At 39.6% G+C, this 18,515-nt stretch overlaps 1 protein-coding gene across 5 annotated transcripts in view; it reads left to right on the top strand.

Annotated features, from left to right (window-relative positions):
• FBN1 (fibrillin 1) overlaps positions 1-18,515 on the top strand; it is a 140,823-nt gene that overhangs the window by 54,595 nt on the left and 67,713 nt on the right. For all 5 annotated transcript variants that reach the window (XR_012582151.1, XR_012582152.1, XM_074549314.1 and 2 more), the window contains 7 exons: positions 2,801-2,926; positions 6,674-6,832; positions 9,706-9,864; positions 11,227-11,367; positions 12,138-12,257; positions 15,624-15,749; positions 17,869-17,991. Coding sequence is in view for 3 of the 5 variants with exons in the window: in XM_074549314.1 (XP_074405415.1) it covers positions 2,801-2,926; positions 6,674-6,832; positions 9,706-9,864; positions 11,227-11,367; positions 12,138-12,257; positions 15,624-15,749; positions 17,869-17,991 (954 nt within the window). In the remaining 2 variants the exon portion in view is untranslated. The remainder of the gene's footprint in view (positions 1-2,800; positions 2,927-6,673; positions 6,833-9,705; positions 9,865-11,226; positions 11,368-12,137; positions 12,258-15,623; positions 15,750-17,868; positions 17,992-18,515) is intronic.

Consider the following 18,515-nt stretch of genomic DNA (forward strand, 5'->3'; position numbering starts at 1 on the left):
AGCACCACCTTTATACCAGTGGCATGAAATAAGATAGAAACACAACATTTAAAAGCATGATCATACAACAACAGCCCATCTGTCCTGTTCTTTCTAGATTATCTTTTGAATTTTATAAGTCAATATAAGACAAGTTTTTTGGTTCACAGTAATTAGCTATATTTTATTCTGATACATAATGAATAACATCTGATTGTTTGCTTGTTTTAGCTTAGTATTTAGCAAGTAGGACTTCTAGCAGTTGTAACATGTCCTTGGTCACTGATTTGGTTCAACTGGGAGCTACCTGCTGAATTACATTACTATTTTTTTAGGGGGTGTCCATTAAAGTAAGATCATAATAGCAATTGTCAAGGACAGGTAGAGAATCAACACGATAGAAAAGGGGAGGGGTTGACCAAAGTTCTCTTTGTTAACATAGCTGGTGGAAATCTGTATTTTAACTGCTACATTATTTCACTGTTTGATATTTCTTTTCGATTTGCACTGCTGCTGAGGTAAATTCTACTTTTTGTGGTGACTGGGGCAGTAATTTTTCCTAGAGTCACATTTAAGTCTGCAAGTAAATCAAATATACTTACCTTTGTAAAACTCACATACTTAGCAACAACAATGTTGCTTATATGGATGTCAACACTAATATAAATAGTGAAATACTGTTTGGGTTAGGCTCAACCCTAAAATCAAGAGCGATGCTTTTGCTTTTAAAAAGGTCAGACTCTATATAAACAGTGGCAACATTGACTTTAAGATAAACATTGGTGAATTTGAGTCAGAAAATGCTTGAATCTGATCCATTTACGATTGCATTTTTCTCTGTTAATTAAGGGCTTTATTCAGACCAAAATTCAATTTCCACATTTTTTGTCACTGAGACTTGTGGGACTCCTGTGGTGTATAATCTTGGAGCAGAAGCCAGAAGTCTCTTAGCTGTGCTCCCAGGGCACTTGGACTTGAGTCTTTGGCAACATCCTCGAAGTAGCAGTGAAAAAAAGGTCACACCCCTCTCACACACCCAAGTGAGGAATGTGACCCACATCAGGACAACCAGCAAGATGCTGGGGAGGAATGTGTGCACAGGGGACCCAGAGCCCTGCTTCTCTTAGCATGGCTGAGTCTGCAAACTTGGGTTATCCGTGTGCCATCCCAGTCCCTCCACTTCTTTCCTGCAAAGGCAGGAGGCCACAGAAATATTGCAGCATCCCATGCTTTACCTAGGAGACCAGGAGTTGTTAGTTTTTGTATTACTGTCTTCACAGAAGAAGTAGAGCTGAGATCCTTTCTACTTGCTAAGATGCTCATTAATGGTCCTGTGGGACTTTGGGTGTTCCCCCATCTGTTGGGGCCAAATTCCAATTTATGCGTTACATTAAACTCTTCCAGTCCTTTTTAATGACTACAGTATTATTCACTCCTTGCCTTGGTCTGTTGGGTGGTGTTGAAGTATTTCTTCTCAGAAATTTTTGTGGTTGGTGAAATCATTATTACAGTCATGTGTCTGTTTTCGTAGCTCTCTGGAGGAGAGGTTGGGTAGAGACCTCTGATGCCATTATTTCTAGCTGGATGCTCCCTGTCAGGAGAGCAGCTGGGTGATTGTAGATGGCTGTGACAAGCAGATGTCATTGATCAGTCTAGAGAATAACCTCCTTTTCTGCTCTGTTTGCCTGATTCCTCTTGTAGGTACCATGGAAAAGAGTGAGCTGTTTTTAGGCTCTGCAGAACTCCAGGTTCCTAGGAGATGAGGGCAGTGCTAATTAGATACAGCTGCATTGTTAGGACAGTCACTGGAAACCAAGGGGAAAGTAACTACACATCCAGGCAGGCTACTGCTGGTAATTAGGGAACACTTGGGGCTGACATAGGTCGTTATTCACATAGCTGCAGCTTATATAAACTAGCTGTGGAAGAAAGCCTTCAAGTTCCCTCTGTGCAGCTGTGATGAGTTGTAAGAATTTGTTAGGTTTTTTCTCTGCAGATTTGAAATTTTTTTTACATTGGATCTATGATGATGATGATTTAGTATATGGACTGACATTTGTTAGTGGGGACAATCATGATATGGAAACTTCATTTTAAAATCACTGCCAAAATGTAGGGAGAATCATGGACGCTGCCTGGCTTCTGCAGTAGATATTTTGGTTACACTCTAGAAACCTGTTGAAACTTCTGAACATTGATTTAGTGGAGAAGACAGAGAAGACAGTTTTTGTTGCCTGCAGTCATCTTGGTCAGAGCTGTAATCCTGTCAGACTGCATTAACTGAACAATACCTAGCTGCTCAGTGCTTTTGTGTGGGGTATTTCCAAGAGAAACCCGAGTGCAGGAAGGACAGGCAGTTCAGTGGGTGGTTCATGTCTGTCAGTCTGTCCTGAGGCTGTGCCTCAGGGTGTACCAGGAGAGGCTGTGCTGCTGGAGAGAATGGTTCCGCTCCTGATCACTGTGGTCATTACACAGCTGCTCCCAATGCAGTTTTCTTCATTCTAGTATGCAGAATTCAGACTGGATGAGTTACAGTTTTGTTAGAATTAGTAAATTTCTGAAGTTTTAAGATGTTCATCCATCCATATTAAGCAGTAAAACTTTTGCAGTTTACAGATACTGTATTTTAAATTTGCAGATGCATTTTTTTCAATATTCTGTTTAATTTCTGTTCATAAGATACCTAATGAAACATACTAATTCAAAACTAGTGATTATGCCCTGAATTTGATTATTGCTACTAATTATAAAATTATAAAATCTTTTCTTGTGCCAAAACTAATTTAGCTAACCTGCCTCTGCATCTCTTTTTGTCTTAAAGATATTGATGAATGTAGCACCATTCCTGGAATTTGTGATGGAGGAGAATGTTCAAACACGGTTAGCAGTTACTTCTGCAAGTGTCCTCCAGGGTTTTATACAGCTCCTGATGGCTTGAAATGCATAGGTGAGTAGAATCCTGTGAACAATAGAACAGTAGGCGTTATAACAATTCATTAATATCAAGAATGGGCAACAGTGTGTCAGAAACATATTTCAGCTTGGGGACTTGAAATCCTTCTTTTATGTAGAAGTACATCACATGCCTGTATATGTATTCTGAAATGAGTTTTCCATGTGCAGGATAGTTGTTTTTTTGATCTTCTTTGAGACCTCTTTTATTTTTCTACTCTTTTATTTTTCTGTTATGTCATATTTGTTGCCTTAGAACTTGTTTAAAGGTCTCCTTGGTATTGTTGCTCTCATGCTTGTCTTTAATTTAGTCTGCTTTATATTCAGCACTCATTTAGAAAAGCCAATTTGCATTCCAACTGTTATAACCCTGTTGCAGGCCTTTGTTATTAAAGGAAGTAATGTGATAAACTGAGTATTGGATATTTTTATGTGCTTTTATGACATTGATGATTTGGCAGAGTTGTTCTCTCTGGCTTTCACGGTGGTAGAGCAGAACCCATCTTCCAGAGGCTGGACTGGGAACCAGAGAGCTTTGTGAATTAAATGATTGCCACTGCAGTGCCAAAGCCCTGAAAGAACAGTGTTAGCAGTTCATTCTTCTGGGAAGCATTAACTGCCTGCTCTGAGGCAGGTGGAGTAGTTAATTAATTGGTTTTTTTCTCATTTTTGTGCACTAATTTATTTTTTCGGTGCCAATGCTGAATTTTGAGCACAAATCAAATGACAGGTTTATTTCCTCAGTTTTAGTATATTTATTTAATGGTTCTTACACTGTGCCAGCACTAGGAACCAATACAACATCCTGTTTAGTACCTTTGGTAGGAAATAATTTTGGAAGGAATCCCAAAGTTCAGAGATCAGTACCAAATAATACTAACTTTCCCAAGAGATCTGCAAGTACTTTGGGTTACAATTAATTTTGCATGGTGCCATTCAATTTCTTCAGGCTGTAAGAAATAAACTGCTTTTCTTCCATCATCAAGAATGGCTTTCCTGTAGATTTGATCCACACTGTACACTTAAAATGCCAATGGGAGTTGCTTTTATTGCTTCAGATTAGTAGCTTCTAAATTGCTATGGATCATTAAATCATTGATTGCTGCCTGTACTTAATATTTTTGAGCAAGATTTACCTTTCCATAACAAAAATTTTCTAGAGATGCACAACTTGCATTTGCTTTTTACTTTTTGTAGTCACCACTCTGTCAGAGCTGCCCAACATCCAGACCCATGTCATATTCTTGCAGTTTCTCAGCATTTTTACCCCCTGTGTTTGTAGACTGAAATAATTCAGCTAAAGAATTGGGATTTTAAATGGTGACAAGGTTTGATAAATAATATGTCAGACTATGAGCCATCATTGAAATTTTGGGTTTGTGTTCAAGGCAAAATGTGCTAAATGGGAAGCACTATCAATTGTCTGCAGATATTTTGGATTCTTGTGTAATTTGCAGACACATTCTTGCCATATTCACAGGGACAGAGCCCAGATCTGTGTTAGTGCTGGGCAAAACATGTAATCTTGATTTAATTACAACATGCCTGTCTTAAGTGAAAAGTGTTAGCTGGACGTGTCTGCTCTGTTAGAGAGGAGGAAATGCTTCTGAGAAATGTATCCCTTAGGGGACTCCAGCTCAGCAGCACTGGGGCCAGATATCCAAAGGATGCACCATTATTACAAAGGAGCTCCATTATTACAAATCTTAAAAATAAGAATAGACAAAGCAAAGATATCTCCTAGAGCTGCAGAGCAGAAGCAAGAGCAGGGCATCTCATCCCAAGTGCATGAAAAGTGCAGTGAAGAAAGTTGCTAGCCCATGCTTCCAACTGGCATAAATTTGTTTGGTCTGTGTTACTTTTTGATGGCCTCTTTTTACATTTTTTATTTTTGAGAGACACGTTTTTATTAAAATTTATTCTTGTGGTGATTTTTTGCCTTTTCAGAAGACTATAATTTTTCGTAAAAACAATAAATACTGACAACTGAAACAGATAAAGGTAATTTCCTGCTGTTCTTGTCCTGGTTTGTGTGTTTTTACCATTTGGAACAGAAGAGAAAGGGGGAAAAATTAAGAATGATGCCTTCTGATTAGAATATGGAAAGATTTGGTATTTTTCTCATAAACTTGCTGAGTTTTTTCTGAAAATGTTGTGGCTTTTGGACACACTCTTATAATTGTAGGTAGATAAAGGTGTTTGCTGTGTGCTTATCTTCCTGTGCCATATTGTGTACTTGCAAGATTCCATGTAACTTCCTTTTCCACTTTCCATTACTGCTTTTTAATGTTTCAAAACTTGGTACTGACCAAAATGGAGAAGGGTGAATTACGAAAGATGATGATCAGGTCTGTTAGATTACTTCCTTCTTCCCATCCACCCCACCATCGCTCCAAACCACTGAATATCTCTCCAGGGATAGTGGAGAACAGTTTTAACTCCAAGGAGTTCTATTTGATTTTTAAGAGGGTAGATGAAGAAGTAAATATGTGTGGCAGTTTAGCTGGGCACCAGGAGAAAACAGAGAACCAGTAGTAGAACTGAAACCTGATTTTTTGTTCTCTCTTTCAGGTTTCCATCATGTGATAGTATGACTGATCTAAATAAAGTTGGAAATAAAGGCCAACAAACTCTTTTAGCTGTATTGTCAGTAATATCCATGTTTAGGGTTCCAGCTAATAAAAGACAGAACTATCACAGATTCTCACAACATATCACTATATGTCAGTTTCCTCAAAATAGTAAGAAACTCCTCTGCTTTTTTTTACATCCACTTGTGTAGCTAGTGAATTCTGGAAAGCACTGGTACTAGACAGATAATCCACCATGCCCTGGGTAATTGAAGTACTGTTTTTTAGGGAATGATGTCTCCTGTTGTAAGACTAGATCTGCAACTTTTTCCACTACATCTTGACTGCAACTCTTTGTATATTTTAGAAACAAACTTGGTCTGGTTTATCATGCAGTGTCAAATCACATTACAGCTAATATTGAATTTGACATGATGTGACATATTGTGAAACAGTTCCTCAAAGCTTCAGATGGTATCACAAGATTATTTTTTATTATTTTTTTAATCCCATCCACATTTTCTCTAAGCTGAGCTATCTCTAACAACATTGCACAGAGTTGAGTGTATAAAATCTGGGTACAGGACATTCTTTGTACAGCACATGCTTACCCTTTCAGACAGGAAGCCAACAGATCTCCACAAACAGTGTGATTGCACCAGTTAAAACTGTGTTGCACTTTCTTGCCTGCAAGCCTATATGTTGTCAAATCACTACATACTTCAGCTGGGGAAGCCATGACTAATGAAAAATGAACTAATGCTTTGTGAATTGCAATGCTGTGAATTTATTGCTGTGCGTCAGTGCTTTCAAATCAAGATTGATCTGCTTAATTGATCTGCTCCGATCTTTAATAAGGATGACACTGCAGTTTTTCTTTAGGGTCATAGAAGCATTTGTTGTTGCATACTGAATGTATGTTTCCACTGCATTTTTGTATCCTTTAGTGCATTGCATCTCCATATTTCACTGCTGCTTTCTCACAGGTTATGCTTGAGTCCAAAGCAGCCCAAATATTGTCTAATTTTTCTATTTTTCTGATTCTTGTACTGTTGCAAGGGCTATGCCACTGATAATACAAATCCCTCCAGAACAATGGCACCTTTCCCTTTTGTGGAAGCCCCGTTTCTCGTTGAACCGACGCTCACCCATCCATTCCCCTCTCTCTGCAGACGTGCGCCCTGGGTTCTGCTACTCCACGCTGAGCAACGGGCGCTGTGGCGGGCAGCTGCCGCAGCCCCTGTCCAGGATGCAGTGCTGCTGTGACAGCGGCCGCTGCTGGTCACCCGCCCCCGCCGCCGCCCCGGAGATGTGCCCCATCCGATCCACCGGTAGGAACCCCCTGAGCTCCGCTCAGCCTGCCTCGGCACTGAATTAGCAGTCGTTTCCTTTTGGTTGGGTTTTTAGCTGTAATGTTTCCATTGAAGAGCTGCGCGGAGTGGTTGAGGCTTAAGCGCACCTTGGCAGATTGTTCAGTCCAACTCCCCTGCTCATGCAAAGCCTCCTATGTGGAAGAGTGCTCAGGATCCCCAGGAGGGCAAGCAGACAGAAAGAATTATTTGTTGCTTGTTTTTCAGTCAAGTTACTCTGACCTTACCTGCTTCAGATTTGTTTTCAAAAGCCTCTTCAAGATCAAGTTACTTCCTCTAGACCCTTTTAATACGTCCCTAATCCCTCGGCATTTTCATTCTCTTTGGGAAACAGGGATTTCCTTCCTCATGACAAGGTTTCTGAGATACCATATATTTCCTGAAATTTGACACAGAAGATGATTTCTCTCTGCTACCAAAATTCTTTATTGTCTCCTTGGGTATTGAGATCCTCAGATAATGTATCACTTGAATTGAGAGAAGATGGTGAGGGAGAAGAATTTTAAACTAAGTATGAGGGACTGGACGGAAGCTGATTTTGAGATTGTTTAGGACTAGAGACCTAATAAAATCCTTTAGAAGAGGAGAATACAAGAAATTTAAGAATTTATAGGAGGAGGTTAAGGGAGGTGCAGAGTTTATGAAGGAATGGGATTGTAACACTATAGCAGTGTAACTCTGAAGAAATTGTCAGAGTTCATATATGGGAGTTTTTATTATTCTTATTTTTAATCCTTTGAGTGAAACGGCATAATACTGGAGCAGCAATCTGCAATCAGAACTGTTGGAAGACTTTCTGTCACTCTTATTAATAATATTTAAACACGTTAAAAGTTCAAAACTGGCTAGAACAATGCTAAAACATAGTGCACTCTATTGACAACCCTCTGAAATAGGAAGACAACGAGAAATCTTTCAGTCTTAACACAGTTCTTGCTTTCTTCAAATGCTTTCTAATTGTTCATATCTAACTGGTGAGTAAACTGGGTGGAAAAGTAAGGTAATTTGGCCACAGCTGCAGACTGAGACGTCATGGAGAAGGAGCTAGAACCCAGGACTTCCTGACTCATAAATCCATGCAAGGTCTTCCAGATCATGGTTACATGCCACTTCGTTTTTGGTTTTGCTTCCAACCTGAGACATACATTAAGACTATAAATTACTCTTTTTAAAAGTGCTTTGAAATTCTTTGAAAAGCTTTACATGCATTTAAGGTATTGCTGTCAGTATGTAATTAAGGTCAAATATTCCTTACATAGTATATCCTGAGAAGGCAAGACAAGGATATTAGAGCTGTCAGTGGCCCAAAGCATCTTTAACTCTGAAATGGAAATTTACTGCAATATAAAGGGGAGCACTAGCTGCATAATGTAACTGAGTAGTTGCATTTTAAATGTGGACATCAGACCCAGTTGCTGCTGCAAAGTGGTAACTACAAAATTGCTAGGAATTACACATGGAAATTGAAGTTGCAATAAAAAAGGCTAGCACTGTAATTTTTTATAATATGGTGGTAATTGTTTATGTGGAATAACAGGGTTTACCATTGACACTATTTAAAGACTAAAAGGAACAACAGAGTGAAATGCAGTGACACATGAAGCAAACTGATCACCCAACAGCATGAAATAAATGCAAACATCATAATCAGGAAAAGCAAACTTTAGCTTAAGTTTGTTTAACAAATCCTTCGTGATTCAGGAAGAGTTTCTAATGTGTTTGACAGGTGGAAACAGATACGATGAAAGTGTTGAAGGCTGCAATACCCAGTTTACTTCTCCCAACATTTACTTTATTTTTCTGTTCTTGTTTTTGATATTGTTTCAAGAATTCATTAATTTCTAGATTTTTCCCCCCTTATATAATTCTTCTTCCCTGTTGTTCCATAGACTTTAAATTTTGAAGTTCAAAGATGTTGACTGCACAAATAACTGCTTGTGTGCACACAAATTGTTAACATTAATTAGGTCAGCTGGAATGTGGTCTTCAATTGCGATACTCTGTGTGCATATTTTGGATTGGAAGTTCCAAACCCACACTTCCTGAAGACAAAAGAGTCATGGGCAAGAGGAAAAGTGGGGCAGTAGGGCAGATGCCACTAATAGAGATAAAGATTAGGAGAATGCAACACATACACCATAGACTGCTCTTCCAGCAAAATAGATCATTTGTCATAGATCATTCCCATCACCTGGAAAAGGATGAATTTATGTGAATCTGACTTGGTTTCTCTTTGGCTACACTGCTTAGACTACACCTTATTTGGTTTCTGCTTTTATTGGCAAACTTAATTTTCCCAGGGAAATAGTGTTAGTGTATTCATTCTCTAATTGGTTTTGCCTCATTGCTTATATTTGTATTTCTTTGTTTTAGGAGGTTAACTTTAAAGAAACCCATTTGAAACTGGGCTTTTTTCCCTGTTCAGTATTTTTCTAACTCTGTGGCAAGCTTTCTGTTAAATTAACTTGGGATCAAATCCAGAAGTCCTTCTCTAGGTAAACTTCACACTGAGTTCACCAAAGATTTTTGCTTGAAAGAAGACTAAGTAGATTAGGATCAGGTCCCTGCCTCACTGTTCAATTTCATGTCCAGAATATCAGTTTTGTTACCTTTTTACTGGCAGTCTTCTGACAAGTAGTGTTGAGATTCTGTGGATTAATGACTCAATTCAGAGAGCAAAGCTTGTTGCTATGAAGAAAACATGTAGGCTCACATTTTCCAGATTATTTAAGGTTTGTTATTGCTAATCTGAAACACTGCAAAAAGGGGGAGTGTTGGATTAAATGGAACAGGCTGCAAGAGTCTAAAACAGCATTGATATTTTCTTGTTTCAGACGAGTACCGTAAATTGTGCTCAGTGTCTGCTATGCTGCCAGCAAGACCTGACCTTCCTCCAGCCCGTCCTGATGTCATCCCCCCACCACGCTTTCCTGACGTTTACCCTCCTCCCCATCCAGAGATCATCTATCCATCTCGGGCTCCACCAGTGCATGGTAAGAGAGACAGAAACAACCTCTCTGAAACAACCTCTCCTTGCACCCTGTGCATTTAGCTTCTTTCAAAACATGCATTCCCCAGGAGCAGTGTGCTCCCTTCAGCTGTTGGTGTCTTTTACTTACTTTATGTGGACAGGGAGGCTCTGGATGTCCTTTCAATCAGAGCCTGCCTACCATGTGCCTTGTGGCAAGATACCAATCTCATTAGTGTTTTCCCTGATAAGATAGGCTTCAAAAAATTCCATTTTCACTGTCTGGACTGTGGCTCATGTATCATAATAGTTACATTACTGTTATTTTAAGGCTGTTGTGAGTTCTGCTGCATGTCAGCACTGCATAATATGAATAGCTTTTTGACTAGGTTGTGACAGATATTTACATTAAAGAGCTTGTCTTACAGAAAGCAACTTCTTTCAGGTTGTTTTCCTCACTTGCACTTGGCCAGGTATGAAATGTACTGATCAAAACTCTGCTGTACTCTGCTGGTCACTGAGACTGACCCAGGACACAGAAAGAACTATTTTAGTGATACACACGGACACATGGATGGGTTAGTTTTCCCTAAAGCAAGGAGGAAGCCAGAGCAGACTACCAATATAGAGCAACATACCAATATAATGTAGTCCTTTTTTGTCTTTGCTCAGAGAATTTACTACATGCCCATGTGGTCTGGAGTAGGCATGTGCCCCCTGAAATCATTTGGCATAACCACATACTCTTTTGCAAGTAAACAAGCTGGTTTTGCCCACACTCCGTGCAGATGCAAGCAGTCTCTGCTTGCACTGGCACCAGCTGAAACTATTTAGTCTTGGTTCAGCACCAAGCTGAGCTAATCAGCCTAAGAGGCAAAGTATTTTAGCTTAGGCTGACACTGCACTGACGTAGTTACACAGCTTCTGGTCAGCTGCTAGCAGGGACAGAGCCAGCTCATGCCTGCCTGCCAAAGACAGTATAGGCATATTCCCAGGGTTATCCCTGCCCTCCTCACTGCTATCTGGGAAAGAGAAAATAATGAACCAGTCTGCCTGCTCTTTGCTACTCCAGGCTTTTAGTAGAGTACCTGCAGTGCCACACATCCACTTTAGCTCTAGGTATGAGCAGACATAGTCCTCTTTGATAGGACAAAAGATGAAAACACCACCAGACTTGCCTTAATGAAAATTTCTGTGGTTGTTAGCTGTTTTCAAAGAAATCCCTAAGAGTCCAAGTGCCATTTTCTCTCTCCCATTTCACTATGTAATTCACATTACAATGGAAGCTAAATGTTGATTTTTAATGGAAAATCCTGCACAAGTTGTAGATTATCAGAAGATATTATGATGAACTATTAAAATATTTTCCCAACTGTTGTTATTTCAGCGATCTTGCCGGTGAACTTAACTGACTATTGCCAAACATTCCGACATCTCTGCCGAAATGGGCGTTGTATTCCCACTCCTGGGAGCTACCGCTGCGAGTGCAACAAAGGATTCCAACTGCATGGTAGAGAGGAATGCCTTGGTATGTGGTTTTCTGCTGTAAATCACAGAGGGGAATTTCATTTTAGAGAAAAAAACCATTCTTCTCCACACAATGTAATAACTGAGCTCTTAAATAGAAGAGCCCCACCTCCAAAAAAACCCCCCAATAAAGAGACCTTGGCAAACGGATTGATTTCAGTGGCAAACTTTTTTTTACAACAATTTTGCCTTTAAAACAGTATTTAACAAATCTTGTAACAAAATTACACAGAAGCAAGGATTTGTTATTTTACTGACCCATTACTATAATGTGTTTATTAGTTATTGAAAATGGTTTCTTTAAAATGCTACTAGCTTTTTGAGTATGCAATGACCTATTGTTAAAAAAATCATAAATTTAGACTTAGTAGGATTTACAAGTCCTTTTTAACTTCATGAATAGTATCTTGTTGGGCTCTTGAGACCTTTAGGCTTGGAACTCAGCAAGAGCTCAACAACAGAAGCACAGATTAACTGTATCTTATAGGCAAGATTTTGGTTCTGTCAAAATCTTCAGTGAAGCCGAGAATGTAGAGATGTAAGATTAAGGCCTCAGTCTCTCACACGTGCAATATTTTACTAAACATTCATTTTTCCCAGATCCTGTTTATCTCAAAACATGGGGTCTTTTTTTGGGATCTCAGTGATGTCCCCTTTTCTTAGGGATTGAAAGGCACTATTTCTCCAAGTACAAAATAATAAAATGCCCCTGCAGGCAAAAATAACTGGCAGCCAGTGTGATAATAAAATTGTATTGTCTGTGTTCCACAGATATTGATGAATGTGAAAGGAATCCATGTGTTGGTGGAGACTGTGTGAACACACAAGGATCCTACATCTGCCAGTGTCGTGTTGGGTATCAGAGCACGGCCACCAGAACAGAGTGCAGAGGTAATGTGCATACAGCCTCATCTGCTATTGTATCAGGAGGAAAAATAGTTTGCAAGCAAAATTTAACAGATGGGTCAAATATGGGAGTTTTAAAAAAATTGAGGTACGGTGGTAAAAATGACTGACCTGCTGGAGCTTGCTGTTCACTGACTGGGTTATGAGAAGAGGCATATTGCCTTGTGCTAGAAGGATCTTGGCACTATTTATGGCTTTGAAATAGAATAGACATATTTTCTTGGTTTTTGGGATTTTTTTTTGGTTTTTTTTTTAACATTAGACATTATTTTCTTTTGCTGCTCGAAGATCTCAAGGACAATTAAGCATCCCTTCACTTGAGAAACACTTTATGTATAAAAGACCAAGGAAGTTAGGGAGAAAGATAGAACTTCCAATGAGTAAATATAACGTTACTGTTATCTCTGCTTACTGCCAGAGAAACAACTAAACATAAATAACAGCAATGAAAGCTTAGATATGGAAAAGTAGTGGGAATGTTTAGATGGGGAAGCCTCAGAATCCTCATTATAGTTATTTTGAAGATCTGACTCGACTGTAGTTCTGATGGTCCTCATCCTGTCTTCCTATGGGAGTGGGACCACATAACTCCTCAGCGGTCAGCCAACCCTCTGTCAGGGTTTTGTGACTCCCAAATTGGGGTAGGCATTCAACTGTAAAGGTAGATAGATGTGGTCCTTTATAATTAAGGCATGATGAGAGATTTCTGGCAGAAGAATAAATGATTGCTTTGATATTCCATAAGAAATGAAGCATCTAAATGAAACAGGATGTTTGAATGCTCAGAGTCACAGCTTGTCTTCATATTTTGCTTTCTGCACTGGGTGCAGAGCAGGCCCTCAGTCTGAAGCAGAAAGTTTTGAAAAAGCCAGAAGAAAGTTACCTGTGTTAGTGTGCATTTCTTTCCTTCCTTTTGGGAATCAGAAAGGTGTTTGTGGTAGAGAAGCTTGCTCTCTGGTCCAGGAAGACATGCAGAGCCAGCAGCACTGCTGCCTGTTGCTGGGGAGTGTTTGACCTAATTGCTGCCAAGCAGCCGTGTTGCGGAAGCATCTTCATAGCTCAGCTGACTGGTGGTGAGGGAGTGCTGAAGGGGAGTCTCAGCTGTGATGAATTTACTCATGAGTCATTTTTGTCACACACTTTTAATTTGACTGATTCATTACACAAACACATGGTTGTCAGAAGCCCAGTAGCTTAATGGCATTTAAGTGTGGTCACTTAGCAGTTCCTTTGCAGTCTATGGGAGCCGTGCCCGCTTGACAGCCAGAGCAGAAAGTGCTGCGATGTGCAGAATCTTGTTTTTCTAAAGGAATTTTTAGGACTAGTGTAGAGAAAAGAAAAAGGCTGGTGGGGTGCATTTGGCAAAGTGTACATATAGCACTGGTGCCTGCCAAATCAGAATTTGCTGTAGAATTACTTTGCATGACTACTTTGGATGTAGAGATTTTATTTTTTGCATGCACAAATGTGTCTGTGCTGATGTGCTTTTGGAAATGTGTTCCTTATGAAGTCTCTCAAGCTCTTGAAAAACGAAGTCTCCATAATGGCCACATGTTTATCTGTTCCTTGCTCTGAGGTTCCAGGGGAGGATTTTTTCTGCATGATGACTCTGATTGGTGACTACACATTGCAGTCTTTATTACAAGCTACTGATTCATCCCTTCTTAGGATCCCTTATAATTCTAATATGAGCTTGGCTGAATTAATATCTTAATTGGAGACATAGGGGAATAAAGTCACATTGTGATTAATAATCTGAAAAAAATGCTTCTCAATTGCAGAAGAGAGGATATGAAATGGACCTCAAAAAAAGGTGAAATTTTATTATGATAACCTATCAATGTGTGATTTAACAGCTAAGTCTTTGCTATAATCTGCTCAACATTTCTGATGAGTGGAGGTCAGGTCTTACAGAGAGATAACAGCAATTTTGGGTATATCATTGAGAAGGATACTTTGTTTTGCAAGTTTCTCAGAGGAGAAAAGAAATGGTGATGTTATATTGAACTAGTGGTGGGACTCTGATCAGCTGTGTGTAAGTAAAGAACAGTGAGGTTCGGTATTAATTTTCAACACATTTAAATGGCATCAGATGCATAAAAATACAAAAACAAATTAACTCTAAAAATTAAAAGGCCTTGAGATTCCTCAGCATTTCTGCCTGTCCTAAAGAAGAAAGCTGGTGGAGTAGCTGAAGCCAGACACGGGTGCAATCGAGGGCTGGAAAAGTGGGGTGAAAAGGGACTGAGCAGAGAGGAAACCCACATTTATGCACTGCTGCCTGATGATGCTTGTTTATTGAATGAGGTTTATTTTATCTAGCCTGTACGCTTTTGGTGGAGGGCTGCAAGCTGCTGCTGCAGTGAGTGGTCACTGAGCAGCTCGTGCCTCTGCTGGCATGGTTACTTGCTTGCAAAACAGTGATTCTCAGGGATTTCTTAGACTCTTCACAGAACTACCATGCTGCTAAGAAAGCAAATATAGGTTCACAATTTTATCGGCATCAGCTCCCCTGGCCTAAGTGTCCAGAGAGCAGGGGCATTTGGGAGCACACGCTGTGCTCCACTTCTTCCTGAAGTGCAGCAGTGCATTTCCACAGAGAGGGCTTGGGAGGGGCACCCCCAGGGTATTTAGGAAGTGTGGGTGCAAAATAGACAGGTCTGCATGGGCTGGTTGTGAGCTCTGTGAGCTGAGTCTCCTGTGTGCAGGAATCTCTGGGAGATGGTCCAGGCCTTGATGGAGAATACTGAGCAATCTGAAATGTCTAGACAGTCTGTCTCAGCATCTCCTCTCCTCTGCTTTGGAGGAGAGGGAGAGCTGCCAGCCTCGTGTGATATCACTCTTCAGGTCCTCCAAAGCACTTGCCAAGCACCTCCCGCAGAGAGAGGGGAAAGAGGATCTGATGTTTCAAATACAAAGTAAGCAGGAGAAATTCTACTGAGGTGGGAAAGTCTTGAACTTTCCTGTTATCTTACAAACCAGCAGCAAGAGACAAGCTTTCCCACATATTTCCTTAAGTAGTTAGGTACTGTTAAATTAAATTAAAATTAAGTAAAAATATTTTAATGATGAGCAAAAATTTTAAAAACCCGCCAAAATTGTGATTCTTGTTTGAGAAAGCTGCAGGGTGGTATGCACAGAAATTCTTTCACAGCAACTTGAAATTTCAAGCTGACAAACATTTTCCACCCCCATAACGTACAGTGATGGAAATCAAAATAAATCATTTTTCAGCTAATACAATTTCCATGGAGGTTTAAAGACCTAGGGGAAGGGAAAATGGGAAAAATTCCTCTTGAGTATAAAAAAGAATCTCCCAAAATGTTTTTTTTCTTTCTGGTTGGCTTTCAGACATCGATGAATGCTTACAGAATGGTCGTATCTGTAATAATGGACGATGCATAAACACAGATGGCAGTTTTCACTGTGTGTGTAATGCTGGCTTTCAAGTGGCAGTTGATGGGAAAAACTGTGAAGGTAAGACTCTTCTGAAGTCATTCCATATCAGTAATTACAGTTGCAAGAGGTTATTCACATCAATGAAAAAGAAAAGGACCGCTGGTGGGGGGAAGGGAAGGAACAAGGAGTCAGATATCCAAATACCTTTTGCTGTATCTGGGAGGGCAAGTAAAATGTCTTTTGCAGCCAGTTCTGGAGTCTTGGCTTGGCAATCCTCAACGGGATGTCTGTCCAGCAGGAGAAATAGCACATACCACTATCACAAAATGCAGTTTCTTTGATGGGAGTGGTACATTTTAAAACACAGCACAAGTCACATGCTGCCTGATTTTACTGTGTGCTTAACAGAAAGCTTTATGGGATCTTGCTGGGTGACTAGCAATGTGGTTTGTGTAGATGCAGGCTGGTCTGACCTATAAAAATTGTTTTAACAAAAATTTGTAAACATAATTGATGTGTTCCTACCTCCCAGACCTTTAGTAAAGGGGAAGAAAAGAAGAATGTTCTTTATCATGCTTCCCAAGGTCTTTGGGAGGGTTCCCAATGATCTATTCATACGTTAAAAGAATTTCAAGCACTGTTCTTAGAAACATTTTTGGCAGAATATTATCTCAGTGATTCAGCTCAAAGACTTAATGCCAAAATTCCTGGTTGGGATAGATACACGATTTTTTTTTTAAATCATAAATTATTTTTGTCTGACTTAGCCTGTAAGTGAAAAGAAAACACACTATGTCTAGAAGTGTAATTTCTGTCCAAGACAGCTGCAATATTAAGGAAAATAGCACGATTCTGAATATATTGTAATGTCATTATGATCCAGTGATTTTATGTGCTAGTAGTGATTCTGTTAATCCTTGGTAGAGACAGACATTTTAAGACTCTATTTTTCCTGACTCTTTTTTAGATGCAGTTTAGCACCATAAGCTGCTTTTAAAATATCTTATTATGGAAGTACATTGACTAAATATATTTGGAAATTAGACTATTTGGGGAAAAAACTCTTTATTCTGATTTCTTCCTTTCCCACCAAATACCATGTGCTAATAGTAATAAAAACCAGGACATCGGCAGTCTGGTAAAACATTTTTAATTCCATTGCATGTGCTGCCAAAATGTCTGTTGCATCCACTTATGAAACAGTTTCATCTCTGGCATTGTAATGCATTGAGTTGTATGCACACACACTAATCAGTAAAGAGCATGGCGTTGTGCCATACCTTAATGTAACTGTGTGTAGTTCTTTAGATGTAACTGGTAAATACTACTGACTTTTTTTGGATGTAACATCCGAAACTGATTTCATCTGTGCCAGGACCAAGTAAAGACTGAGAGGATATAAAAGCTTACTCAAATCAAGAACAGAATTCTCTGTACTTGCTTTTTTTTTTTTCCTTTCCCATTTTGTGAGTAACTGTGCAGGGTTCAGAATAACAGTATCTGAGAACCTCCACCTTTTCCTATTTGAATCCTCCATGATATCCCATTTGGTCAGAGGATGAATAATGCTTTCATGAAGCTGTAATTACTAAGTACCCTTCTGTATGGCCTGTCATGCTGAATGCAGGGGCAGGTTTTATTTTAAATGGAAGTTGAGGATGGCAGTGCCCATAGAATTCATGCTTGAGCACAGTGTTGAGAATTCTCCCATACCATAAATCTTAGACTTGTCCAGTGGAGGTTATAAAAGTTTTCACTCCAAACCCAAATGTTGTCTCCTCTTCCTTCAGGTCTTCTTAGTAACATAAAATTGTATTTACATTCCAAACAGGAGGCTGCTTCTAACCTAGCTTCTATTTAGATTAAGATATCAAACCCTCTTTAATTACAGCCCTTCTCACTTTTTGATGACTTTTACCAAGTGGAAGTTCTTAAGCTGTCCAGTTTCTCATCCGTTTTTTGTTCTCTTTGCTTCTTTGGATTCATTCCTTTTTATGTTAATGATTCATTATGAAAAATGGAATCATTGCTTTGACACATTCTCTAGGACAGTGCAGTCTGTCCCCTCATATGTTTCTGATTATCATTATAGCTCTGACAACTAAGAAAAAAATTAAGGTGTATCTTTTGAATATAACCACTAACAGTCCTTATGCTTTAACATTATGAGCATTATGTCTATTGTCTGCATTTTCAGATATGGACGAATGCAGCATCAGGAACATTTGCCTCAATGGGATGTGCATCAATGAAGATGGCAGTTTTAAATGCATTTGTAAACCAGGGTTCCAGTTAGCATCTGATGGACGCTATTGCACAGGTAAGCACAAGAAATTATGGGTTCCCGAAACTTGTGAGTCTTGTCTCTCTGGGTAGCTTCAAGAATAGCCTTATTTGTGATTCTTGGGAACAGGAGGTATGGGGCAGAGTTCTCAGAAGGTGTGCTTTTTTAATCAGCTGGAATTTTGTCATACTGCAAGACAGTACTGAGTCTTCTCCACATTGTTGAGCAACTGCCCCAACCAGCCATTGGGAAATATTCTTTGAACAAGAACTGCATGATCTGACCTAGTTAAACTCTGGGGTTTTTTTGCCTGTGGTGTCTTCTGCAGATTGGTTCCCGTGTATCTTACATTTTGTGTTTGGTCTTTGAAAGTATTCTGCCTTTGGCCACCCAAACATCCTGGCTTGTTGCCATTTTTGGGCTTTTCTCCTATTCCTGTCTGGGTGCTCCTAGACAATACAACATCTCTGAGGAGTGCCCAGCACTTGGTGTGACCAAGATGCAGACATGAGCACCACAGCAGGATTGTCTTTTCCATTTGCTGCATGGATGCAAATGAA

The sequence above is a fragment of the Zonotrichia albicollis genome, chromosome 11 (genome assembly GCF_047830755.1).
Source record: "Zonotrichia albicollis isolate bZonAlb1 chromosome 11, bZonAlb1.hap1, whole genome shotgun sequence".
Taxonomy (NCBI): Eukaryota; Metazoa; Chordata; class Aves; order Passeriformes; family Passerellidae; genus Zonotrichia; species Zonotrichia albicollis.